This window comes from Chiroxiphia lanceolata, chromosome 2 (assembly GCF_009829145.1).
Source record: "Chiroxiphia lanceolata isolate bChiLan1 chromosome 2, bChiLan1.pri, whole genome shotgun sequence".
Taxonomy (NCBI): domain Eukaryota; kingdom Metazoa; phylum Chordata; class Aves; order Passeriformes; family Pipridae; genus Chiroxiphia; species Chiroxiphia lanceolata.
In genome coordinates, this window is record NC_045638.1 from 36,016,167 (window position 1) to 36,043,987 (window position 27,821).

General features: G+C 39.5%; 1 protein-coding gene across 17 annotated transcripts; it reads right to left on the minus strand.

Annotated features, from left to right (window-relative positions):
* Positions 1–4,619: 4,619 nt before the first annotated feature.
* LOC116782450 (arylsulfatase H-like) lies at positions 4,620–26,283 on the minus strand. 17 transcript variants are annotated; one of them, XM_032679160.1, is made up of 12 exons: positions 26,168–26,279; positions 23,183–23,252; positions 22,536–22,589; positions 22,064–22,204; positions 21,144–21,265; positions 20,142–20,264; positions 17,546–17,969; positions 15,874–16,010; positions 13,919–14,053; positions 11,534–11,696; positions 10,411–10,532; positions 4,620–5,528 (listed from the first exon to the last, which is right to left on the minus strand). In XM_032679160.1, exons 2-12 carry the CDS (start codon positions 23,233–23,235, stop codon positions 5,158–5,160), a joined length of 1,845 nt encoding a protein of 614 aa, XP_032535051.1. In that variant the 5' UTR covers positions 23,236–23,252; positions 26,168–26,279; the 3' UTR covers positions 4,620–5,157. The 17 variants fall into 17 exon arrangements, with proteins under 17 accessions (XP_032535051.1, XP_032535054.1, XP_032535047.1 ...); XM_032679163.1 differs by having other exon boundaries at positions 22,064–22,162; positions 26,153–26,266; XM_032679156.1 differs by having other exon boundaries at positions 26,153–26,266.
* Between the last annotated feature and the right edge of the window lie 1,538 nt (positions 26,284–27,821).

Sequence of the window (27,821 nt, forward strand, 5' to 3'; positions counted from 1 at the left end):
GAAAATAACATGAGATGGGCCTGTTTTCTTAAGTCACATCTCATTAATTCACATCTCACATTTCAATTTCCCACCAATTTTCTTGTCATGATATTGGGATTTTATTTCTGTAGTTTGATTTTTCTTTTTTTTAAAATCAGCCTTTTAAATGAGATTAAATGCATAGTAGAAAATTCTTAAATAGCCTGCAAAAATACATGTCAGTTCGTGGTCACTGAAGTAGTCTACATTGTCAGTATGTTGGTTGCACAATATCTCAGCTGAAATTCTGTTCATCCAAAGTTGGCTGGCTCATAAATAACAATTTCTGTGGTGCTAATGGTTAAAGGGATGACACTCAAGCCTTACTTTGCATCCTGGTATAAACTTTCAACTCGTAATAACATCATATCATAATTATATCAAAGGTAGTTAAAAAAGTACAGTGATATATATTTGACTTAAACTTCATAAATAATAATTGTTAGAAAACTGGAAATGATATACTATGAATAAGGGGAAGAAATAGTTGCAAGATTTTTTTTCCTGAATTTTATTTTGACTGTTGTCAGAGCCCTTTCAAATGCATCAAACTGGATGGATAAAAAAAATAAAATTTCAAGACAGCCAGCCTCTGACTGGTGATTATTTTAGGATTTTCAGGATGGCTGCCTTGGAAAAGTGTTTGTTCCCTTTTATGGCACTGTACAGTGTTCTGAACAATGATAAATACATGAAACACTTTATTTGTTTTATTTGAGAGCAATAAGATATTCAAAGCCTTCTCATAGTATTAAATACTTGGAACAGAACTGACTGCATGTGATGGGTGGGCACGTATTTTATCTTTTGTTTAGAGACTATTTTTTTTTTTAATTTTTAAACCTCCATAAATTCTTTCTGTTTCCAAACCTTTTACTTACAATTTTTAGACAAATGACAGAGTAGAAGTCAGGGTTGTTTGGATGCTGTAATAACCCCTTTTATTTCAACATGAGGAGTTGAGATTTTTTTAAAATGTTTTTTTCTTACTTTCAAAAAATCTTAAGAATGCAATAGTATGGTAATCAAAAAAGAAGCAAGGTTTTGAATAAATTTGGGGGTTTTTTTAATGTAGTTGATTAGATGTAACATTACAATCACAACATTCTAAAAAAATCTTCAGTATTTTATTGAGTTCAATACCATATATATGACTGTGTGTGTGTATTTTAACCTACACTCTGTCAAAGAGCAAAAGGGTTTTTTTATATTTACTCCTTCTTTTTGGTCCTTTATGTAAATGCTTCTCAAATATACTGAGAGTCCTTGAGAATTTCAAGCTGGATGAACTTTGAGCTCAAATTACTTTTCTGAGTTTATTTGTTAAACAATTATTTTGCATCCTTAAATGATGGGATCTTGTGATCCATATGCTGGCATTCCCTTGAGTCCCAGCAGGGAGCAAAGCAATGTGTCTAATATTTAAACACGGTGAAGTGAAGTTTCTTAGAAGCTTATTGTCTCAATCCTGTGAGATTTGACAATTACTCTGTTGAGTCAGTCTAACGCAACAATTCCAAATGTCATTTAATAATGATCAAACAATTTAAGTGGAAGTCAGCTTCATACAACGTGAATGTCAAACATTTACACAGTACAACCACAGCTCTTTCAGTAAAACAAACTTAATTTGTCACAGAGTAATACTCCCCTCTCTATGGTGTGTGTATTGAACCATGTGTAGGCATATACTGGTATGGTTATCACTGGCTTGGAGATTGGTTAGTTGTCTCAGGTTTTCCCAACAGGCCATTTTTATGTAGTCCTTGCTCCTTTCTACAAAGGGAGAAAAGAAGGGAGAAAGCATATAATTTAGCTTTTATTCTTATATTAATATATTTTGCAAAAGATCGTTATAGATGACTTTTCAAGCAAACTTAGGGAACTGATTCAAGAGTTTCTTCCTTCCAGAGTTATTCAAGCAGTCTTTGTAACAGCTTTTTTACACGTTAATGCATTTTATGCAAAAGTGTGCTTGAGGATAACTCTTGGGTGATGTTGGGTTCACCTGCTTTAACGGGAATATACATTTGCCGGGAGATCAGAATAATAGCTTGTGCAGATCTTACGTGATCTGGTTAGAGTATATACAGACAAAGAGATTTGCAACCACTCCTGGCTAGGATCTGCATGAAATGAGTAAAATAATTAACCTCCATTCTCTGCTTACCACTGTCTTCTCAAAATTTTTATCTTTTAAGATACATTTAGATTTAGACAGTAAAATGAGCTTAGGACTGAAAAATCTTCTCTCCTGTCCCTCATGTTTTTTGAAGTGATGTGCATTCTGTTCACCAATTTTCCATTACGTTGTTCTCCTTGTCGCCTGCAGATCACCTCTGTGTGCACTGTCTGCCTCTCCCTCTGTGTATGGGAAAAGCACATTTCTATTTGCCTGGTTGAGGTTTCTTAACAGTGAGTTAACAACAGCCAGTTATGCTATGCTGCCAGCCCTAATTCTTCCTCCTCCTGCCTGAAAGCCCCTCTGGCTTTCCACAGATGCCAGCCAAGATAAAATTATCTATGTTTGGATGTCAGGAAGGCAACATGAATATCTACGTGACTCCCTAGCATCTGACTCTATATGGCAGTTTAGCAAATTTAACTTTCAGAAGAATGAGGTGTTACACAAATGTTTAATGTTTACATTTATATGGGGTGATTTTTTTCATGCTGTGCTTAGAAATGGAGTTCAGGGTTTTGCTGATGTATTGGCCTTCCTAGTCTGGCTTTCTAGAGTTTCGACCTATGCTTACAAGCTGAGTGAGTGCTTGAACACCTTCCCATCCTCTGGTAAAAGCGCTCATCATGACCTAGTGTGGGACTGGGCATGTTCTTGTGTATGAATCATAGAATCACAGAATATGCTGAGATGGACGGGACCCATCAGGATCATCAAGTCCAACTCCTGGCCCTATGTAGGACTCCCCAAAAATCACACCATGTGCTTGATAGCATTGTCCAGCAGTTTTTAAACTCTCAGGCTTGTTGTTGTCACCACTTCCCTGGGGACCCTATTCTGGTGTTCAACCACCCCCTGGGTGAAAAACTTTTTCCTGATATCTAACCTAATGGAGTGGGGAAGGCAGTGACGTGAACTGAGAAAAAGCTTATCCTCATGTTTAACTGACAGTGTAGATGCTACTAAACTGATTGGCTTGACTCTAGAGAACAGCATTTGGTTTTGTTCCCCACTGAGCAGTAAGATTTGTCCTCCATCTCTGAATCGGCCAAACTGGCTTTAAAATGCATGGTCTTTTATGCTCTTTTCTCCCTGCACGAATCCAGTGAAATGCAGCTGCTCTGGTTTTGGTCCAAGTCAGCCACAGAAAAATGTCGAATCTTCTGACGAGTTCTTAGCAATGTTGATGTGGATTTAAATGCTATCAAGCAGTGAGAACAAATGTATTTTTAGATACCCCTGTCAAGTGTAACATTGATGCATCCAATCAGTTCATTGTCATAAGTGCCCTTTGATTTATGTGGAGTGTTTTCCACATAACTTTCTTGGTGACCTTTTAGAGGAAAGACAAAATGGGAAATAACCTGAAGAAATGCCCAGTCAGCTTTTTGGAGACTTGCACTTGATGTTATGTCATGGTCACACACAACCATGTTTAGAACTAAACAGCAGTGACTTACCACACTGCTGACCTGCCACATTGGAGGTGTAAGTCAGGAGGTTTTCTGAAAATACTGCAAAAGGTGCACAGTCCAGGCATACATTTGCTTCTGTCCTGAGGCTGGCGAAAGCGCTGGGAGCTGCTGTGGCAAAAAATGATACATGGGCAACCTTGGTACTGAATAGAGCTGCACTGGTGTGGCTCTGCAAGTCTGCTAGCTTTAAGGAAATAGGTCACCTGAAGTACCTGCTCTGCAGCTCTTACCATCCTTTGTTACTTTTAAAATCTGGGTGACCTTTAGCTGTGTTCAGAAAGGCTTAAATTTTGAATCTGAGTTTCTTGCCTGCAATCTACTTTTTCTGAAGGCAAAAATACAGAAACCTCCACTTAAAAATAGGATTTGACACAAAACCTGGCAAGAGCATGGTTAGGATTACATATTGAGAGATGAATTTATTTAACCTGAGGGCAACAAGAGAGGATTACATATTTTAATCCCCTCCGTTTCCCTAATGACTGTACAGAGTGCTGACACTTGCTTGGCTTGGAGAAGATGACCTGTACACAGAAGTGATTAGTGTGTGGGGTGAATTTTTTTTTTAACACCTCCTACTGAAAACAAAGTGCTTTCTCACAAAACAAAGCACATTTTGCATGGTCCTCATATGAAATCAGAGTAACTGTCACTCAAGTGGGACATGCAGCTTACAAATTGGTCTCAGATTGTGAAATTTGGGACCTATCTTCTCAAGGGTGATGTTTTTCAATGCTCTTGCAAGTGAGATGACTTAACTACATGGAATGCATTTTGGTAAGAATTGTGGTTTAACATTTCAGTATAGCTAGGTACTTTGCTGCTGATCTTGAGATGTTAACTTCAGCCATCTAATTTTTAAAACACACTTGTCAGTTTGGTTTTCCGTGGGAATTCTTACATGATAGAAAAATGAATGTAGAGATGAGGCAAAAAATTGCTGTAAATTATTAGGTGTTTATTTCGGAGAGGCAAACGAATTTTGGTATGTTTCCAAATAAAACTTGGGGTTTTTTCATTATTTATTTCCTTTTTTTCATTGTCATCATAATTTCAATTTTGTGCAACAGGGTTTTTTTCATTAAAAGATAAGCCCTGAATAGGGGTACCCTTTTGGGTACTGTTGTCTTAATAAGCATATTTCCTGTACGAACATCTGCAATGAAAAGTTTACTTTCTTATCAGTCATCATTTGCTTGAATTGAAAATCACTAAGAAAAGAAATTTTTTTTTTTGTGGTATTTAATCCAGAATTATGCACTTGAGGGGTAGATTATACAGGTGACCCCTAATTTTTAAACTACAGGTTTACTGAATTTCTGTGGGTATAGAAAAAGGTTGAAGAAAAAAACCCAATAATATCTCTTTAAGTTATTCCAGTGTAATTTAGCCCATATCTCTAATTTCTCTATGAATGTAAATGTCATGTAAATGTGAAAACTATTAACTTCTTTAAAGAAGCTAACTTTGATTTTGGTATTAAACTATGCTATCTGCTTTGTTATTTTCTTCATGACACCAACAGAATGGGAATGTCCCACAGCATGGCTGCAGCCATGGCTTCCATATATTATTGTAAGGGGACAGCTGTTGTGGGACTGGAGTCAGCGTCTTGCGATGCTCTTCCACAGCTTTTCTTATTCTCCTCATCACAGTGTCAAACAAGGGCTCAGTGTCAGCTGACAGAGGATTTGCCTCAGATGGATCTTGTGAGAGATTGAACAGCAGCGGAGGGTCATGATGGGTTACACCATCACCAAAACATGGGCAAATTCCTCTTCTGAAACAGGCTCCAGAGGCTTCTGGTTGGAATACTGGGGTAGTATAATGAGCTTTCCACACAGTGCCACCTGTCACAGAAGAAGCACATTTGGACATCTTAGGAATTGGGAGGGGTGGGGGATGTGTCGTGAAAGTTTGGTTCACATTTAAGTTACCTGCTTTGTCATTCCTAGGGCAAGCTTATGTCACACATGGGGAAGGGGTCTTGTGGAAGCTGTCAGGATTAAGATGTTCTTTGTGGCTTATGGGAACATCTTGGCTCTGGGTACATGCAGGGCCCTATACAGTATGTGAATGGTTAGCCTAATATTTTGAATAAAGAGGGAGTCTGAGACTTTCTTGTGTCCCTTTAAAAATCTACAAACCTCTTGGGGAGGGAAAATGGAGAATGCAGTCCCCAGTTTCTGGCTGCAAGTACTTGTAGGTGGTTCTTCTGCTGCCTCTGTATATCTGAGTGAAGAAGTACACCTGGGCAGAAATTCATCACAGTTTATTTCCATGCTCATGTTCCAGCACACTTTTAAATAGGATGGTAATTGTAGGCCAAGAAAACAGTAAAATCTGGAGTCTAGTTTTTAAGTTAACATGATGAAGGCAGGTAGTTTGCAGCTTTACAACTTGCACGTCATCAGGCTCTTGTACTGGCCACAGGACAAGCACAGGTCTGTAACTTGCAATGAAAAAATGACAAATGGCTAGGACTAAATCTGAATGCAGCTCATCAGCACACTTTACTTCCTCCTCCTTTTTCCTCTATTCCTCACCTCACATTTAGAATACAGTACACAGAATTTGGAAGCAATTCTGTGACCAGCAAGAAGATAGCAATTAGGTACTATGTCTGAAAAAAGGAGACAAGAAAAAAGGGGACATTTAACACTTGGAGCCACTTCTCTAATCCACTGAGCACATATAGCTGATATATGTAGGACAATTCCATTGTCCCTACATGGAATTTTCTTTTTACTTCAATAGAATTAGTTGAACTTTCCTTCCTTTCTTCTCTTAAAGGTGTTCTTTATATCTGGAGCCTGCAGCTTTATTCTTTGGTCTCTGTCTTGTCACTACTACTAGAACATTATTTTGTTAATAAATAAAATGTTAAAACTTCTGAAAAGGTGAGGGGAAACAAATAACAGATATTAAGGCTCAGGTAATATTTTAGCTTAAAAGATCTAGTTGCTAGCTGGCTGTGTATGCATTTATTTTCACCCTGTGGTTTCCACATCCTGCTTAAGCAGATGTGGTTTCCACATCCTTCTGCGCTTCTGTGGAGGGATGACATCTCAATGGTTCTGAAATGTTTTGGCATAATAATTCCATAACATTTCTAAATGTTAGATATCTCCATTTCTGAAATGGTGAGAGAAAGGATGATGAAGGTTGATTGGGCTCACTTTCTGACAGCTTACTAAGGACAGACAGGTATTCCTTAGGTCTGTTAGAGTGTGTGCTTTGCTGCTGGCTGGGTGAGCTCCATGTCCTTCAGCTTATCCCTCTCTTGTAACTAAAAGAACATTTGTCTCATGACAAATATGCAAGCATCTTCTTGGATATCAGGGTTCCCAGAGCATGGGATTTGGGTCTTATGTTTGTCAGTCAGGTAGCACAGATACTTGCTACAAGGAGTTAAATAAGCACTTTCTGGGACAGGCATTTTTTCTGAGTATCTGGCTTAGTTGGAGTGCTGTTGAGATATTGGCAAAATAACCATTTATTAGGTAAATACGAGATGGAGAGGCTTATCTAGCTCTACATAGGAATTTATGTGATCAATGTTCAGAAAAAAACTAACTAGTCATTCTTTTCCATAAATAATTGTGCTGAATTCCTTATACACTGTATGAAAATTTGGAGTACTGAGTGTAGAGTGTCTGATGCTGCTAAATTTTAACATTCACTTTGCACGGCTGCAAATAATTACTGGAAATGCAGAGTAAGACACAGCCAGGTCCTTGTTAGTTCACTTTGAAGGATACAGAGAGGCTGATTGTAATTAACCTGTGTTGGTGAGCTGAGCAGGCAGTTGGGTTACAGAAGGATAAAAGAAAAAAAAAAAGGTGGTAGAAATCAGTGCTGATAAAAGCAGTGGGAGTTGAACTCATCTCCAAGAGGCAAACGGGAATATGCAATTTTCTGTTGACGTACCTCTGATAGAATCAGAAGGTGCATGTGAATTTTAGGGCAACATGTTAATTTAATATGTCCAAGGGAAAGGAAACCTGCTGCTTCAGTACAAACATCTCTCAACCCCATCTGGTAACAATCAATCAGTTTAATGAGCAGAAAAAAATGTACTCTCACTAACAAGACTTATTGTGCTGGGGTAAAGGAAAGGACTATTTTACTTATAAAAAAAGGATTCTTCTGGCTTCAGTGAAGGGCTTAAAGGATGGATCCTGCCTGGTTGACATCAAAATACAATGGCTTCATATCTAGGCTGACCAACAGACAGATGTAAATGGACACTAAATACATAATATTAGTGTGATTTACTTACAGATGAGCTAAAACTCTCTAAATAGTCTGTCAGCCCAGTCAGAAGAAATGGCAGTTGGAACAAAGGATCAAAATTTATATCTTGGTTGAAAGCTGAGCCACATATTTGATTAGCTAGTCTTTCATATGCAGAACATTGCATTGTTTTCAGGATCCTTGCCATAAGCAGTTGAGGTTCAATGGGAAAAACTGTAGAAAGGCATGCATAGGAAATCTAGCTGTGCATGTGGCTTCATAGGAACATGAACTGCCACAAAATACATCTTGCATCTGCGTAAGTATGTGTAGCTACTTATGTAGAACTTATATAGCTTAGAAGAACTAGTGATGAAAGCTGGGTGAGGAGAATAGCAGTCCTTCAACTTGAAAAGCAGCTCTTCAAATGCATGGCTAGAGTGGAGTATGTATTTAGCCTTTCAGTAGGGAAATGGGGCATGACTCATCTAGCAGGAGTTTTCTCCAGGAGTCCGGCAGTCAGACACAGCTTTCTCTGCCCAGAAACTTTGTTTCCAGAAAAAAAAAGTCTGTTAAAAGGAAACAGAGGTCTCTAAGAATGGTGACTAATTTAGAGACATAGGAGATTTGAGTTTCTGACTGCTGTTCTGCTCTAGGTAATGTGAACAGGTGACTGTGCTTGGGGTTAGATTGTAGAATCACAGGATTGTTTAGGTTAGAAAAGACCCTTAAGATGATCATGTCCAGCACTGCCAAGTCCAACACTAACCCATGTCCACAAGTGCCACACCTATATATCTTTTAAATACCTCCAGGGATGGTGACAAAAACACTTCCCTGGGTGGCCTGCTCCAATGCTTAACAAACCTTTGCATAAAAAAATTTTTCCTAATATCCAGTATAAACCTCCCCTGGAGCAACCTGAGGCCATTTCCTTTTGTCCGCCAACATTACTTGGGAGAAGAGACTGATGTGATGAAGCCTGGATCTACTGGTAGTTTTGGTGTGGGGCCAACTTGCCACCAGTCTGTCAGGTGAACTGATCTCTTGCATCTCCACCGGCAGCTCTAAGAGCTGTGCTCTCATAGTGAGTCTCCTGACACACTGGTCTGCTGTGTCCTGGGTGCATGGGGAGGGAGGTTCAAATCGGCAGACCTGAGGTTTCTGCCAGGCATGGGGCCACGGCCCCGTCTGCTCAAAGCTCCGGCCAGGATCACAGGCTGCGTGCTCCAGGAGGTCATGAGCAGCTACAGAGCTTTGGGAACGAAACCACTGCACTGGGGGGCTGACGACCCTCCCTCTGCTCTCCCGCAGCTGGGGGTGGCCTTTCATACGGGGCACCTGGAGATGCGAAAACGAAACACGAAGCAGCTGGCTGCGCTGAAGGGCCGGGAGGTTAGGTTTTATTTTATTTTGTTTTGTTTTGCTGTTTAAAACCTCCTCGCTAAAGCGCCCTCCGCCGCCCGGCAGGCCGCGGCTGTGGCGGCCGGCGGTGCCGCGCTGCCCCCTGGCGGCGCTGTGTGTGCCCGGCCCGGCCCGTGCCCGGCCCCCCCCGCTGCTCCCCGGAGCCCGCGGGGCCGGGAGGGGAGATAACCCCTAACCAAAACCGACTGCCTAAAGTGCTAGGTTATGGGCTTGGCTCAGCTAATCGTAGAGCCACAGAAACGTTTGGGTTGGAAGGGACATTAAAGATCGTCTAGTTCCAGTGTTGGGTTCTTGTTGAAAGTTCAGTAAAGCATTACAGCTGCAGTCAGCTTGTCTAATGCTACAGCTGAAAAACATGAAACAAATAAGAGAGGACTAATCATGGCTAGGCTTCGTGAACAAAGATTTGGGAAGGCACTATCCACATTTGCTACAGGCACGCTGGTGGCTTATGAGGCCAATACGTGACAGACATATCCAATTGCAAAAGGCGCAGCAGAAAGACTCCTTAGATGGTGTAATCTGCAAGACACGGTTCTTTCTGCGTTGCCTTTTTTCCTCGAGAGTGATCCTGTGTGTGTTCTCGAAGGAGACAGCTGCGTTATAGATGGCATGTCTCCAGGCCTCCCGATTTGAGGCCAGAGTAGACCAGTTATGGTGATCAATATGGCCAAGGCTGAGATGTTGTTTCAGGGAGTCCTTGTATCTTTAAGAGAGGACTAATAAAAAGAAACAAAATACTGCTTAGGATAAAGACCTTGAATGCACAGTTCCTTTTGCTTCAGTCCTACACTAAAGTTGATCCCGCATGCTTATGCATCAAAAGTGATACAAAAACTGCAACGAAATGGGGATTCTTGAAGCTTTGCTTCCCAAGAAGCAAAACCCTTCATCTCAGGTAAGGCAGGACAGCTAACAATGAGGCCATTCTGCACTTTGCAGAAGAACTGAGAGTTTGAGACAATAAACTTACTCTGGATATATGTACGTATATTTTTACATGGCACTCTCTTGGGAGCTAGAGATCATTACATGGTCTCTGATTTGCTGGAGGGGGATGTTGATACTCACTGTCCTTCTGGTGCCACCGCACTGCGTGCAGAAACACACCACAGTAGTGAAACATGAACTCGTGCCCGGAGTGTCGAACTTTCCCACGCAGCAGAGGCAGCAAAGTGCGACCATCGATTACCCTGAGGGAGGGAACCGGAGTCACCAGACTGCTTAAGGATTTCAGTCTGCAGCTGGAGCACGAGCACCACTCACTCTATGTATGTAGCATTAGAATGTCAAGCGTCATCTCTCAACTAAGGTAGTTTTTAGCTAATGAGCCCTGAGATTTTTAATTGTGTGAATGGGTGGAGATCAGGAATTAACACTTACTAGCAGTTTTTGCAAATACAGCTAGTTTACACGTCCTGCCTGGGGAGATAAGTCACCACTGCTGTAATTTTCCTGGAAGTAGGTAATAAGCACAGGTTAATTTTGCTACCTGAAATGGAAGTCACTGAAGTAATTGACAGCTCTGTGAGCTTCAGGCTTTGTGGAAAAAAAAAAAAAAGCCACCTACTGAATTGACTAAGACTTGGTTTATTTACACACCACAGGTACTTTTTTTGCTTTTTGCTGAAATGACTTAGCCACCTACGCTTTCTTGTGTTCTTTAGAGGAGGCTAACATAGATGCTACAAGTTGTTTACTATTGAGGAAGCTACTTTAGTACCGACAGAAAAACATCGGTCATGTGCCATTTGCTCCACCTTCCCTACTTCCCTAGGCTTCCTAGGCTTCCTAGTACTGTAACAGGACCAACCACCTTCGTGAAAATCTGTGGATTTTTGATTTAAAAAAAGTAAAATTAAAAAGGGTGGCTTTGGTTGTGGGTTTTGTTTTGGTTTTTTTTGTTCGTTTTTTTTTTACAGTCATCCTAGTGTCCCAAATCAACCAAATTGCCTTTTGGTGATTAGAGGACTGAGGTAGCTAAATGACCTTTGATAAAAGATACTGGTTTTTCCTTTGCCTTTTCCATACAAGCAGACAAGACGGGGAAGGCTATGCAGAACGTAAGTTAGAGACTTGCCTGGTTTAGAAACAATCAGAATTTCACCTGTGGCTGTCAGGATGCATGACTTAGTCAGTTTCTATCTAAATCAAGAAAGAGAAACAAATATGGTTTATGAAGCCACCTCTGTACCTGTCCTGAGGCACTGCCCCTCCAGCTAAATGAACTACTGTAGGAAAAATGTCCATAAGGCTTGTAGGTTCATCAATAACTATCCCTACAGGCAACACTCCCGACCACTTAAATATTCCTGGAACACGGATTCCTCCTTCCCATCCTCCCATTCCTTTTCCACCTGTTAAAGAAGAGGACGAAAGTGTAAAAAAAAGGTAAAAGAATAAGAGATACTAGATGTTCATTATGCATGTTTAATAAAAGGTTTTAAAATTTTTAGAATATTCATGTAACTTTACTGTTCTAGAGGATTTAGTGTGTTCTCATTAGTGACTACATGGGAAATTCTGTTCTTCAAAAATAAGTCTTATTAACATCTTTATTTTACACTGCTTTCTTGGGTGGCACATATAATAACCCACTACTAAGCAGCATTTTTGGCAGAAGGGGAACAATTCCACCCTCTGATGCCTGAGAAGTCGTTCTGACCCAGAGCTTAAGTTGAAGGTCATCTCAATTTAAATATCTGAGAATACTCTCCACATTCCCTAAAAACATGCCCAAGAAAAAAAATCTGTTAATAAAAATCAGTTAATAAAATGAATGAATTAATGAATTAATTAAATAATTAAGAGCAAAATCTGACTTGTCGATGGAATAGGGGTTGCAGCCCCACTTGGTGCCTGAGGAAGGGAAATTAGACAGGGCAAGCTTGATTGTCAGCTCACAATCAAAGACAGCAGGAACATTACAAAATTAATTGCAGTTCTGGATGGCAGCAAGGCGAATTAGGATAATATTTGATTGTCCTCCAGGAGAATACAGTCCCAGGGAGGCTCTGAGGTGCTGCCAAATGGAAGAGTGTAGAACCCATGCATTAAATAGGGGAGTGCTCTGAATATGCTGCAGTGACAAAGACTTTCCACCTGCATTTCTGTTGAAATTGTCTTGAGGTAATACAAAGAGTTTTTCTTAACTTGGTTTCTCTTGCATTCCTCTGGTCTTCTAAATTCTTTCCTCCATGCAGTCTCTCTTACAAGTCAACAAATTCATTGAATAGTATTTCAAAGTGAGAACCATTAACTAATTACAGATATAAGTTACAGATGTCAAGGACGGGAATATTAATGAAACAGTGTGGTTCAAAGTCAGAACTCCAAGTGAAGGATCCAGTTAGAAAACAAAAATTGCAAAAGGATTGAGCTCAGGTACCTATATGACCTTTTCTCTGTTATTCCTCCTATCAAAGGCAGAAATGACAAACTGTGGCTGGAAAGTGTTGTAGGAAAACTGGCGAACAAAACTTGAAGGCAGCTGATTAGCTCAGCTAATAAATCAGCAACTGAATGGTAGCTTACATTAGCCCCAGGCTTTGCTAGGTAATACTGTGCCTTGCTACAAAGGAGGTGTGCTAATAGTTACAACTGAGAGGCAAGGTTCCCAGAGCTTGGATTTAAAGGCTGACAAGGTGTAAGACGGATAACAAGCAGGGCAAGTCCAAGTGCTTCTGCAATAACCTTTGTGCTATGTAAAATAGTGGTATCTCATGCTTTTTCAATCAGCAGAAGCTCTTCTCATTATTTGGATGTGTGGCTTATTTTTCTTCTTGTTTTCAATATGCTTTTTCAAATAGCAGCAGTCAGTTTTACAGATATTTATTAATTAAACTGTATTTCTTAATCTTGCTAGTTAGTTTCAATGGGATGTCCCCTGCTCTGCCATGTGTGGACATAAATGGGCATGCTTTTCTGTTATTGATATCTAAACTGATATTATATCTTCTTTTGCCTTCTCTCTAAGCAGGCATGATTTCATACTGAAATCTCTAATGACATTTACCTTTCCTTTCTGGCCTTCCTGTTACTAATATACTTGTGTTCAGCTGGTAGAAGTGAATTCATTAGATTAGATTCCAAACTATTCAAATGTGTCTGTTGGCCTTTTTGCAACTGTTACTGGTATGGAAACTTCATATCAAGAAATAAAGGCTCATTTTGCATTTAGGATGGATTTTGCATTTCCTAGATGGATCCCAGCTGTATCAAACATTGCTTGTGTGGCCCATCAAGTAACTTGCTACTAGACAGTGTGCATTGTCATGCTGAGCAAGGTCAAGGTGCACGCAACTCTTCTTCCATAGGGAAATAAGTGAGGGGTGCAGTTTTCAGACTTCGTTATACAGTAAGTGCCAATCTGTGCAAGCTGTCACAGTAGCTTTTCAAGGCTTAACAGTCTGGAGGGGGCACATGCAAGAGATACCATAGATCTTCATTTCAGATCTATAATCCAATATTGTAATACCAGCATATAGTTTATTAAGTTTAGTCTGTCTGAATGTATTTTAATCTATCATTTTCTTTTTAAGAGGAAATCTTACGCATGTACACACTACCAAAATTTTACCTTTATAGATCCCATTCCATCCACCCAACTGAGAATTTCTTCTGTGAGCCTCTAAGGATCCTCCATGATCAGATGCAAAATAAATCAATGTGGTATTCTTCAAGCTTTCTTTGTCGATAACATTCAGAAGCCTTCCTATAAACAAAGCGTAGCATCATAATTACATCAGGAGATGCACTCAGATTTTCTAGGTCTTGACTCAAAATTCAGCGAAGACTGAGTCTTTCCATTTACCTGAATGAGTTCTGTTATTATCTACCACATTCAATGCAAAGAGACCTCAACAAATAAGAGAGATGGGCAATCACCAGTAGTGTGAAGTTTAACAGTGGAAAGTGCCAGATTCTGCACCTGGGATGGAGCAACCCTGGTTGTGTGTATAGACTAGGGAATGAGAAGCTGGAACAAAGTGCTGCAGAAAGAGACCTGGGGGTCCTGGTCAGTCACAAGGTGAATGAGAGTCAGCAGCGCCCTGGCAGCCAGGAGGGCCAACCGTGTCCTGGGGGGCATCAGGCAAAGCATCACCAGCTGGTCAAGGGAGGGGATTGTCCTGCTCTGCTCTGCACTGGTGTGGCCTCACCTTGAATATTGTGTGCAGTTTTGGGCACCACATTATAAGAAAGATATTAAATTATTAGAGAGTGTCCAAAGAAGGGCAGTGAAGATAATGAAGCCATGTGAAGAGCAGCTGAGGTCACTTGGTCTGTTCAGCCTGGAGGAGATTGAGGGGAGACCTCATTGCAGTCTTCAACCTTCTTACAAGGGGAAGGCGGAGGAGCAAGTACCAATCTGTTCACTCTTGTGACCAGTGATAGAACTCGAGGAAAAGGCATGAAGCAGAGTCAGGGGAGGTTTAGGTTAGACATCAGGAAAACGTTTTTCAACCAGAGGGTGGTTGGGTGCTGGAACTCCCCAAGGCAGTGGTCACAGCACCAGGCCTGTCTGAGTTCAAAAACTATTTGGACAATGCTCTCAGGCACGCAGTGTGATTCTTGGGGTGTCCTATGCAGGGCCAGGAGTTGAAATCGGTGATCGAATATTCTATAATTCTATGAAATAATAATAGCCCAACAAAAAGCAGACGAATGTTTATAAAATTTGTTTGTAGTGTCTATAAAAACAGGAAAATGAAAATTACCACCAACTGGAAAATAATTTAAATGATTGACCCTTTTATTCAAACTACTCAGAATACTCAGTCAACTTTATTCTGTAAATTCTCTGAGTCAAGGAATATGCTGAGTGGGTAGCCTCAAACATCTTGAAAAGCTTAAATAATAGTACTGCCTTGATTAGTAGCCATAGTAAACTGCCGTGTCTCACCAGGAACTGAACAGGGACTCTGAGACCAGGCTACATACTATCAACCAAAATCATCTCCTGATAGCAGTGATAAAAACCTTGTGGACTGTAATTCAAACCTAATTTAATAAGGAATGGTTTTGTACTGATAACATCAAATGTTTATACAGAATATGATTTATCTTAGATTGGTTGTCCTCATCACTTTCTGCATCAAGTATATTTGCAAAGAACAGCTTCCATAACTATAGAAGCAGCAGCAAAAGGTGAACTGCATGAGGAAAAAGCATAATGTAATATTTAGCATCAGCACCACTTACATCTTCTAAGACCAGACAGAGATGGAGAAATGTCATAATTTTGATTAACAGCATGATCAAGGACATATTTGATTATATGTCTGCATTTAACACTTCAGCACAGAAGCGTGTCAATTAAAAAAGATAAAGAACAAATCCTTACAAAGAAAGTTTAAGCTTTCATCTTAAGAAAGGAAAAAAAAGAAGTGTGGTTATGGTATGGCAGTCTTTGAAACCAACTGTGTATCTGAGACATGATTTTTACATGTGCAAAAAGGGAGTGTGGTGATCACTCCTTTAAGTTCTTTTCCACATTCAAATAAATGAAGAATTTTCTTTAAGACTAACACTTACCCACCATCCAATCCATCTCCTCTACATTATCTCCATATAGGCCATGCCTGCTTCTTCCTTGAAACTTCTCTGTGGTAGTGAGAGGGGTATGAACATGTAAAAGGGAAACGAAGAGAAGAAATGGTCTATGCTTGTTTCTGAAATAAAAGAAAACAAGGGTCATTTCTCTTCAAACTGTCACTCAAAGCAAAATATAACAGTGGTATTGTAGTTACTATCTCAATAAATATTATTATTGTGATCTAAACAATTTTTTTTTTATTTTGACATCTTTTCGCTTTTGAGGTTTTGGGAGACAGAGAGGTTTAACACACTCTCAAAGATGTTTGTTCTGTATTAAGATCAAAACAGTAATGAGCCCTTTCTTTTTCACGTTCCAAATTAGACATGCTAGAACATTAAATAAGTGATGAGGAAAAGTTGTAGCTGAAAGACTGACACAATCTCAGAGGCAAGGAGAATAGGACTTGCTTGCCTAAACTTAAACATGGATGTATGTCACTGAACTCTTGAAGCATCCTCATGGAAGAGGCAGATATGACACTGTACCCACAGTGAAACCATGATCCCTTAAACATCAGGCCAGGTAGGATATCCTAGGAACCTAAGATTACCTACACTCAAAGTTTTACAGAAGGAATATATTTTACCTCCAATTTCCTTGAGAAAACGAACACACAACCCCAAAACCCTGACAGAAAGAGAATAGTCTTTTTCAAGGATGTTCCCAGACTTAACACATGAATAATTTAAAGACTTAGTGGTTTGTTCAATTCCAATTGAGGTTACTGATAGAAATGAAGGACACCTGTCGGAAAAAAACCCCAAACACGAAACTAAACAAAACTCACTATCACTCTTCTGCTTGTAAAATATTAACTTCATACGACACTTCCTATAACAGTCCATTTACCAGTCTAAGACCATTTTTCTGTTCCTACTGACAGAAGGCACAGTCCTTGGCCAGGACCCCTTTGTCTCAGCTGAACAAAACATAAACACCAGAAGAATCATCTTCCCTTTCCCAAGGAACTGACCAGCGATGTTGTCATGGTTTAGGAATGGTGCTTTCCAGTTTAGTGCTCCCACTGAGACTCTCCAAACCACGCTGCTGCTTGCCTGCTTTTCCCCCTTTCTCTCCCCCCTGCAGCAGGCTGGAGAGGAGAATTGGAGGCACAAAAGGTAAAGGTCACAGGCTGAGATAAGAACAGTTTACCGGAAACAGCAATGAGATAACAAAATGAACAGTAACAGCAACAATATTAGTAACAAAAGTGTAGAAGAGAGACAAACGAGTGATTCACATGCAAAATGCTCAGAACTGGAGTTACCCTACCGCTCCCTCTGCCATGCTTACTTGACCGGGAGAGACACCTTCTCCCCACCCTGGCAATGATGTGAGGTGGTATAGAATAAACTCCCTATCCTTTTGCAGCCCCCTCCTGGGTGCTGCAAAAATTAACCCTCTCCTGACCAGAACCAGGACAGATGTGTAAGACAAAAGACAGCAGCTGGATGCTGACAGGTAGGAAAATGTCAGAAATTAACAAATTACTGGCCAGCATTAGGATGGAGAGTTCAGCATGCCAGCTACCTAACCTAGTGTTATATGACACAATAATGACATTATTGTTAAAACCCCTTAAAATGTGATACAGTTTTTGTTGATTACCTTTTGATGAATGTAACTGCCTCTCTCAGCATATTAGAAGCTATTCTGTTTAGGTTCATAGGTTGTTCGGTGATATCATGGTTTCTCATCAGGATACAGTTCCAGTACTTGGTGAAACCATAGCTGGAGAACCAGGAGAGGAAGTAAAGGAGATCACAGATGGCCAGACAGATGATTATTTTCCATTTTACTGGGAAAAAATTGGCAAGTTTTCCAATCACAAGAGTAAATACTGCAAGGGTGATCATCTGTGTGTAAAGCCAATATGTATCTTGCAAAGACTTGGCCAGTTCAGGGTCGTCTGTGCCTTGACACTCATTCAAAAGGGTAAAAGGCATGCCATAAAAATAGTCAAAACCATGATTTAAAGGATGGTGGCAGTGATCACGGCGGGTTTTGCAGTTCACACCCATATGCCACTTCCCTGAAAATATAAAATAAAGATCTTAAATCCAACATCATGACTCCTAGGTGTACCTGACTGTATTTCTAAGAGGTTGGCTGTACCCCTCAGTTAAGGTGCAGCTGAGGGAGGAGCTGGTGTGGAATGGGGATAGATTCAAGGAGCGACAATGCATTGGCACTTTATCTGTCTAGAACAGCTGCTTCTCCTCGCCTATCAGTTTAAATTCCATGTAGGGCAATGGCCCAGCTTAGACACATCCTTGAATAAGAACAAATAAGGTTGCAATAGTTGGTGCTTCTTATTTTTCACATGATGGAGTAGCCATGCATTAACAGGTAACCTGGTGGGGAGAAACTGAAGACATCCTTGTGTCAAAAGAAACAGCTAAGTGCAAAAATGTGAAATATTTTACATACAATTTCAATCTGACCTTCATAAACTTGGAACAAATTTCAGGAAGAAGATGTATGTATTGGTTCTGTGTGGCCATACTCATCCTAAAATGAGTAGCAGAAATAGGCCATTCCAATTATCCAGTACAATTGGATATATCAGAATATGTAATACAGTGATAATGAACCTTAATTAAGTCATATTACAGAGCAGTGTAATTATCCTGACACTGAAGGACAGACAGTCTATGACCATGGGCTTAGGAGCTATTACCTAGACAAATAACTTCTGAGAACTGCTGACCAGTCCTGTACTTGTGTACATGAATGTAGTTTACAGTATAAGCTATATCAGACTGCAGTGAGCAGGGTGTGAAGTCAGTACATCACTGAGACTTGCTTCAATTTAGGAACTAAATGACACCTCAGTGTGCAGAGCTGAGCAGAGGTGTGAAAAGCACAGTAATTACAACTAAGCACAACACACCTTTGACTACATCAAAAGGAGTTTAAAAAGGAGAGATGCTTGAAACACACAGCCTTTAATCGCTCTTCAGTCAAAATTAGCAAAGAGTTAACAGGATTTTCTTTTTTCAGACATGTATTTTGAGCCAAGGACCACTGAAGTAAATGGGATTCTTTGAGCTTTTTTTGTAAGGGTTTCCTTTTGCAGAAATAAAGGCACTTTTAGCATCCTAACTGTGATAATAAGCAGGATGCTTAAATAACAGAAAATCTTGCCACCAGGTATCACAGAATAGGTAAGGTTGAAAGTCTGGTCCAACCTCCCTGCTGAAGGAGGGTTGTCCTGGCACATTGCACAGGATTATGTCCAGACAGTTCTAAAGTATCTCCAGTGAGGGTGGGTCCACAGCCTCTCTGGGAAATCTGTTCCAGTGCACAGTCACCCTCACAGTAAAGAAGTTCTTATTTTCAAGTGGAACTTCCTGTGCACCTGTTTCTGCCCATTGCCTCTTGTCTTCACTGGCATCACTGCCTCTTGGCATTACTGAGTAGAGCCTGGATCCTTCTTCTTGACACCATCCCTTCAGATACTTCTACATATTGATGAGGTCCTCTCTCAGTTGTCTCTTCTCAAGGCTGAACAGGCCCAGCTACCTCAGCCTTTCCTCATAAGACAAATGCTTCAGTCCCCTAATTATCTTCATTACTGATGAATAAGTCAAACAATACTGGGCCCAGTATTGACCCTTGGGGACACCACTAGTGACAGGCCTCTAACTACAGCCTGTGACACTGATTACAACCCTCCAGGATCTACTGTTCAACCAGTTCTCAATCCATCTCACTGTCTGCTCATCCAGTCCATGCTGAGTTTGCCTATGAGGATGTTTTGAGAGATAGTGTCAAAAACCTTGCTGAAATCAATATAATTAAGACCACTGTGCTGAAGTTGATACAGTTAAGACTACTGGTGTTTCAATACCAAACAGCAGACAATATTTTTCTGCTCTAATAGATCAGTAAAAATCTCTGTTGTTTCATCTTAGAGCAATCTGGACTGGGCAAACAAGATTCTTTCCTTTGAATTTACTTCCATTTGCAGTGTGTATTTATATATTCCATATATTCTCATTTTGGATCTATCAGATATACTTTACTGACGTTGGGACTTGTGGATAGCATTCTAAAAACCCTGCTGATTTTGAAAGTTGTGCATACAAGAAAATCTAGTTTAACTGATCCTAGACATTTTGCAAAAAATAAATGTAGGTACAGAATCAGCCTAATTTGAATAATAAGCAATGAAAAGGTGACAAGTTGCTCTGTCTCATACCTATAAGTGCTGTAGAATAACCTTGCTGCTGCAGTATTCTGGCAAAAGTAGTTTCATTTGGTGGAAGCCCCCCAGAACACCCGTTCCAAAAGAGGACCTGCTGTTGAGTGCTGGAGGCCATGCCTACAGAGGAATAATAGTCTTTAAAATAAAACAAGCCAGATTTCAGATTTTCAGTCTGCTCAGAATGTGCTTTCTAATGAATGGGACTCAGTTGTCTAAGCCTAGTGCCTTTTTATAAGCCACTTAGTATGACGTGGGATATTCTGATCGGCCTCCAGAATTATGTCTCTTCCAAGTCCCTTGTCATTATATGCTACTCCAATGCAGATGCCTCAGCTATGCTGGGGTGTCTACAAGTGGCAGGAAGACGGCTATGTTTGGACATTAGGCAACGTCTTACAATCAAAGTTCTATCAAAATATAATGTTAAAAAAAAAGAAAATAAGTTTTTTATAGAACAAAAGGTTTACAGAGTCAGGGGAACACACTTCTGAAATGCACAGTTCATGATTACATTTCTCCTTAAGCAAATCAGAATCACATCAGAGGTGCTGCACTGATTACTATTGCCATATGCGGTGGCTGAAGTTTTCTGTCATGAATTTAGATGGCCGAAGTAAATTGGTTTTAAAACATAATAACTGAGAACTATTCCATGGTCTGACGCATTTCACTGTGAAAAAATTTGCCAGGATATTAAAAATATTACGTTTAATATAATCTTAATACCACTAAACAGGCAGCATTTGCATAATTTTCTTCTTCATTTTTCTGTCTCTAAGTGCTTTGTGCTGATTTTCATCCATTTAGCCACATTAAATGTGCTTTATGTGGGCATTTTCCCATAGAAATCAATCATTACTCATCTCTGTTTTTTCCCATCTCACTGAAACTCCAAATCCCAAGATTAACTAGTCTTTAAAATTGTTTGTTTAAGGGGATTTTTAATATCAACACTGACTAGACTAACTGCATCAAACCATTAGAGAGTGGCCCAACCTGATCTGATGGGGTATCTGCCAGTCAGGAAAGCGGCTCTGCTTGGAGTACAGACAGCAGCTGCAGCAATGTGCTGATTAAGTCTCACTCCTTCCTTTGCCAAGCCATCAATGTTAGGAGTCCTAAAGAGAAAAATGCCATCTCTTGATAAAAACATATTACACAGAAGTTCATGGTATCCCACTCCTCTTAGTTTTGTGGAGAATATCACCATCAAATTTACAAAAATCTGTTTACCTACAACTCAACTAGAAAAGCTCTGTGTTATATATATTTTTGAGACACCTTGACTCCTTAGAAATTAATTTTTCATGGATACGTATGTTTTTATTAATAACCAAAAAAAAAGGGGGAGGGGGAGGAAGAGAAGGTATTTCAGGTCTGTCTCATATCAAAATCTCATGCAGCACAGGGAAAAAGAGTCTGTTAATAGATACAGTAAAACACAATATCCAGGACTATAACAGGCTAGAGCAAAGATAGGATATCTCTACAATCATTCTCTCAATCAATCTACATACAGATTGATAACTGCACTAGGGATAAATATATCACATAGTCTAAGCTGTCTAAATGCCTAAAATGCCTAGTCTAAGCTGTCCAAAAATGCCTACTAAAGTTGTTAACTGATATTAAATTCTAATCTCAGTTCTTCATCTCCCTGGAGTTGTGGAAATTTGTACATTATACACATGCCTGACAAGTACACTGCACAGGCATAATTGCAAAGTTCTGAGTTCAAGAAAGTTTCTCAAGCATGCCTGTATAATTTTGATTAGAGTAGGAATTACTGTAGAGCAACTATTTTGTACGTAGGTTGAAAAGAAGTGTATCTAATCAGTTAATACTGAATTTTCTAATACTGTCACCAGTGCTTTTTTTTACTTAACTTCACCGGGAAGGGATAATTTATTTCATACCTTATTGTATCATTGCCGTAGCAACCCACATCTCCAATACCAAGATCATCAGCCAGTATCAGCAAGAAATTAGGTTTTGAAGGACTTGATACACAGGTTCTTGGAAACAAGCATAAAATTAGCCAAATGTTTAAATAGCTCCTAAAAGTAAAAGTAAAGAGGTAATATTACAAAATATTACAAAAAACAACTTTAAGCTTTACAACGGACTTTATTATTCTTAAAGTTTTATGGGGACTCAGTATAGTCAAACAGCAACCAAATACTGCCAGTAGATGGAGCTCCTGAATATTTAAAAAAGTCCTTGAGCTTTCTATTATCAGTAATTTTTTAAATTATTATGATTTTTATATTATTGATTTATTTATTATTGCTATTTATTCGCACGGGAATTTTGTGTCTGCATTTCTTTATCGACATATGCACTGATCTCAGCGGATGTTCCCAGTAGATTGAGTGGTTGGATACTTGCAAGTGTCCTGAGGCACTCCTTGCACAGGGGTGTGGGATGGTCCCGTTAAGGCTCCTGGAATGAGTGGGACAGGAGCATGAAGGTAATTGGTGTGAAGTCACGCTGGTCATTATGGCAATGGCTTGACTATTGCATCTACTGCACCCATTCCTACATACAGTGTTTGAAAAGTGCTCCTTAAGCCATGGGACCATCTGCAAAATCAAGGTGCAGCAACAAGCTTAAACTTGATTATCTTCCTAAGATATATCCCTAAGAATATCTCCATACATGTTTTAGTTGCTCAAGTTGTTTGCAGTCAGAAGCTTACAGATACTCACCTGAAATAAGATACACATGCTAGAACATATCTTCTGAGTTCATTAATAGATACTACAATGCATTAAATGCGCAGTAAGTACTAGTACTAATACACAGTAAGTACAGTAAGTCCTATACTACATATTATACATACTCCTAAACCTCTGTGTCTTATAAAAGTAGGGTAAAAGGTCTTGAAATACCAATAAATCCAAATCTGTATTAGCTACTCTTAGATCCTCAATGAGTTGTGGTAGGGGTGGCAGAGAGAAAGTAGAGATTTGTTTACATTTTCTTAAGAACAATACCTAAAATCAAGAAAGGCCCTCAGTGAATGTTTTTCTTACCATTGTTTTCCCTGATAAACTTCATAGTTTTCCCTTGTATGAAACAGGTCCATAATTGGTCATATGAATTCTGGTGAAAAAGCAAAAAAAAATCAGAGCCCAGCAGTTCCAGTGATCTTACATGCAGTTCCTCAAGATCTGGCCTGTTTCCAACTGCTGATAACTCCAGGAGGACTTGTGGGAATTTGGAAAGAAGGCTAAATGTTAATGGCTTTAAAAAAGTGCCAAAGGTGCCTGTTACACAATACACACACAGGAATGCTGGTGTTCACTGAAAGGAAGGTTTTCACCATTTTACAAATGAGGTAGTGGTAAGTAAAACTAGTATCTCACTTTCTACTTAACCTCAGATCAACTTTAAGGAAAATAATCTAACCTTTTCTGTGAGATTAGAAAATACAAAAAATACATCAAATAAAAGCCATCCTGGAAACTAATATTTGCAGTGTAATTCTTAGGGAAGGGACTGTAATGTTTTCATGTTTAGATGCCATCTAGTACATTCAAAGAGGTATTTATCTCTGAATGTTACTAAAAACTATCTGTAAACATAAATATCTTTATTTCCTTAAAGAACTCCAAAGCTTAATGCCATTTATAAATTTAATTTGCTGGGTTTTCTATATGCCAACTCTATGAACCCAACCTTTAAAAATCTAGAAATAATCATTCGGTTTCTAAATATTTATTTTTGTCTCACAAGGCAAACTTTATGAGTGGAAGCGATTTTCTATGCTTGCTGAAAGAGAGAGCACACTCTTTTTCTCTTTGGAAAAAGAATGGCTTGGGAAATGCGCTCCTTTTCCTTGTGAATGGCCTAAAGGATCTTCAGAAAACATTGCACTGGAACTGTGCAAACAGTCATGCAGAAGTACATGGTAAACTGGCTCCACTGAGGACTGGCACATGCTCACCTTTGTGGTGTACATTGTGCTAAATTCATATGATATGCTATTCATTCCCTCATTATGAAAAGGGACAGAAAAATCTGAAATATCCTATCCATGCAAAATCCCTGCTTTTCAACCCTTCTTTCCGTTTCAAAACAGAACAAGAACAAAGGTGTCGTCAGCTGTATTAAGGAACAGATTGAAAGTCATTATAATATTTACTTTCTATAACAACTCAAAACCCATTTGTAAACAAACAGTCACTTCTAAACACAGAGAACTGAAAAGTTTCATCTGGACTAATGAAAGACTTGTGGGGTTTTTTTCCTCCAAAAATCAGCAGGAAAACATAGTATTTTCTGAGAATGTTTTTTCTGCCCTTTTAGTATATAACAGTGTTCTTGAATGTCTAAGGAATACTAAACTGGCCAGACCAGAGTATAGTCCTCCCTGTACATTTCAAAGGATGAACCATAAGATTAAAAAATTGCAGATATTGTTATTTTGACCAGGAAAACAGTATTAAAAGAGTCAGAACCTGGGGTCCATTGATGATTTGTCCAAGTAACATCTAGATGCTTGTTTAGCTATGGCTGAGACAATATGGGAAATAAAAAACCAAAACCAAAAACAATACCACCACCAAAAAAAACCAAAAACCCCCAAAAAAACCCCAAAAAACCCCAAAGAAAACCACAAACCCACCAAAAGAAAAAACCCCAAGCAAACAACAAAAAACCCCCAACAACAATAAAACAAACAAACACAGAAACAAACAGAAAAAAAAAGTCAAGAAAAACCCAACAAACTTGATTGCTGTCAGTTACAGAATTTTCTGTAGGGTTGATGTTTCCCTTTGGTGTTGGCAAGATCTTGAAAGACTCTACTGACAGTTTATCCTCCCTGCCCAGTGGCTGAGTCAGAGATTAATGGGGAAGCAGCAAGACCTCTCTGACCCAATGCAGTGACTGTTTGAAGCAAGACTGTACTTGCTGTACATCTGTGGATGCAGATGCCTGAAGCCCAATATTGTACTTTGAAAAGCAAAGGACTAATTACTAGCATCTCAAATCTTTTTGAGATGGCAGCCTAGTGGTGTTTCATTATCACAGCCTGATTGCAGTTCCCCTGAAACCCTGATGAACTGTGGTCCCACAGGACAGAGCTGGGGTGATGATCAGGTAAGTGCATGACGGCATTAACCTGTGAGAATAAAGAACGAGCGATGGCTCTGGTCATCATCTATAATGGTGATATCTTTAAGGTGCTTTAACAATTGTGGCAGAGCTCTGCCTTTCCAGTAACTGTTAGACAGCATTGCATTTAAAGAGCTTGTGGTACATGATTAAGCTAAAACTATTGCAATGAAAATGTTCTCAGTCTATAGCAAGCAGTGGAGGATCATCATACCCCTTGTGAGCTGTAGTGCAGCAAAAGAACCAGACAGATCTGAACATTTAAGAAATCCCTTGAGTTCCCAGGGAGTTGATAAGGTTTCAAAGCTGCTACAATAGCTCTGCTGCTATACACATTCTCCCCCAGGTTCTTGCACCACAGCCAGCTGGTCACACACGCATGTCAGTATTTAGACAGAGACTTTGTACAGCCCCTCAGGAAAACTGTGAACTTTGAACCAGGGAGGTACACTGGTGGTATTAAAAAGATACTTCGATCTAATACCATTGGCTGTGGCACCATCTGATTTACTGCAAGCCATTTGAGGAGCATTGCTCTTAGTGAAGGAGTAGAAGAAGTACAACACATTAAACAACCCCCACAATTTAAATAGGTGTATTCACATTTCTCTGTTAGGTTCTGATTCCTTTTGAAAATAGAGCTCTTACTGACAGTGCTAACACGTGATGAAGCTGGTACTGGGCTCTAGTTTCCTTAGCTGTTAAATGAAAAAGTAACTTGATTCATAAAACTAACAGTAGCTCCTAGAAATCAGAAATTTCTTAGAGAAATCCAAGAATGTGTCAGATAGTAATTCCCTCTGTAAGCCAGTAAGCCACGATAAATGATCATCAGGACTAATAAAAAAGGCCAACACCTTTTTACATGTGGAAAACAAACAAACCCTTGTCTCAGTTACTCTTTTTGTTCCGAAATCCCTCTTGCTCCTTGGTGTGCCGAGCAGTCCTGATCCTCTAAGAAGTGAATGGGCAAAAGTGGGCTGGGACTTGCTCCTTTTCCTCTTGCTCTCCCTTCCCCCTGCCTCCAGCGTGGACACCACCTGGGATCCGTGCCAGCAACAGCCAGCAAACTGGAACTGCTGTGCAGATTTGACATGAATTCCAGGCAGAGTACAAAGTCCTTATTCTTGAAATACTGGCATAACATGGCTACTGCCTTTTCTAGATTTCCTATCCAGTTTATTTTGTGCATATTTGTATAAAGTCTCTCACTGCTCTATTTCAGTGCTTTAAAAGAGATGCTATGAATAATAGCAAGAGATGCTATAAAGAGTTTTGGTTCTCCCACACAGCCTTTTCAGCCTTTGAGATGGGATAAAAGGATTGTCCTCCCTCTTTTCTTCTATCATGTTGTCTTTTTGGTTTTGTTACATTTTCCAGAAAGGTAGACATACCTAAATTTTGTTTTCTTTCCCTACACGACAAAACTGAACATCTAGTCTCCACCCCCCTTCTTTCAGATCCTAACTCTGTTGTAATACATTTTATAGTTCAAAAGGTCTTTAGCAACTATTTGAGCTCTTTCTATTTGCTGACATTTCGCTTCTCCAAGTTACTTGAATACAGTGAGTGCTGAATTTAAGACTGTGTTCTAGAGAAGTCAGTAGGAGCCAGTGAGGTGGAAAGTTGAAGCAGCTTAAACTATCAGATTCATATAAGCCCATGGCAGGGATAACCTGGGCTGGAGATTTTTTATTTGTTGACCTCTTTGCACTTAACAAAAATAACTGAATGTAGTATAAGTTGTCACATGGGGCTTTTTACTTTTACTCATATGTATTTGACTATAATACTTATTTTCTATGACTGCTTAACAGCTTGTGATGTTTCTGGTGCAAAGATTTTTCTTGAAAAAAATATATTTATCAAAAATTACATCATGTTTTGGGAAAGGCGGATCTTTGAACACTGCCAGTAACATAAGCATTAATTTTCATCTGGCTTTGGTCCAAATTATGACTAAACTGTTTTTTCAGTCTTTCTAGACATTTACGTCGTTCTCAGCATGTGCTCACTACTGAAGATGTGTCCATGTTGGTGCTGGCATGACTTAAAAATGCAAACTGATATCCCACCACCCCTCTCCTCCCCACAAAATCCCACACCTTTTCATTTTTCCCTGCTAACAAAACTATCTGGAAGCAAACATCTTGCATTCTGTTCCTCACCACTGTGTTAGTGATCCAGTACAGAGATAACAGCTGTGATTACTTGTTGTTGAAACAGAACTAAATTGTAAACAAAGACTTTTTCTAGCAACAAAAAAAAAAGTAAAGAAGTAACACTGAAGCAGAAAGGAGACAACTTTTATCTCTGCAGTTTGAGCCCTGCAGTATTTCCTGCTCTTCAGCTAACCAGTTTTTCACTGTGCCTGAGCACAGGAAGCTGCTGTTTACTCCCTGTTCACACAAGCAAATTCTCTGCCAGCAAAAACTTGAGTCACTGTGTGCTTTATACTGATGTTTTCTTTCCGGCTTTTTGCACGTCTGAGTACTAAAAGCAATCACTGGCATTTATTTAGCCCCTTTTCCCTTTGACAAGTTTTCTAAGTGA

What these genes read in the sequence shown, in the direction of transcription:
- LOC116782450 (XM_032679154.1), bottom strand. An exon ending in AGGAGTGCCTCAGGACACTT is followed by an intron (nt 22,205 to 22,535) that starts GCAAGTATCCAA and finishes TTTTACTTTTAG; the next exon opens with GAGCTATTTAAACATTTGGC. An exon ending in GGAGATGGATTGGATGGTGG is followed by an intron (nt 14,054 to 15,873) that starts GTAAGTGTTAGT and finishes CTTTGTTTATAG; the next exon opens with GAAGGCTTCTGAATGTTATC.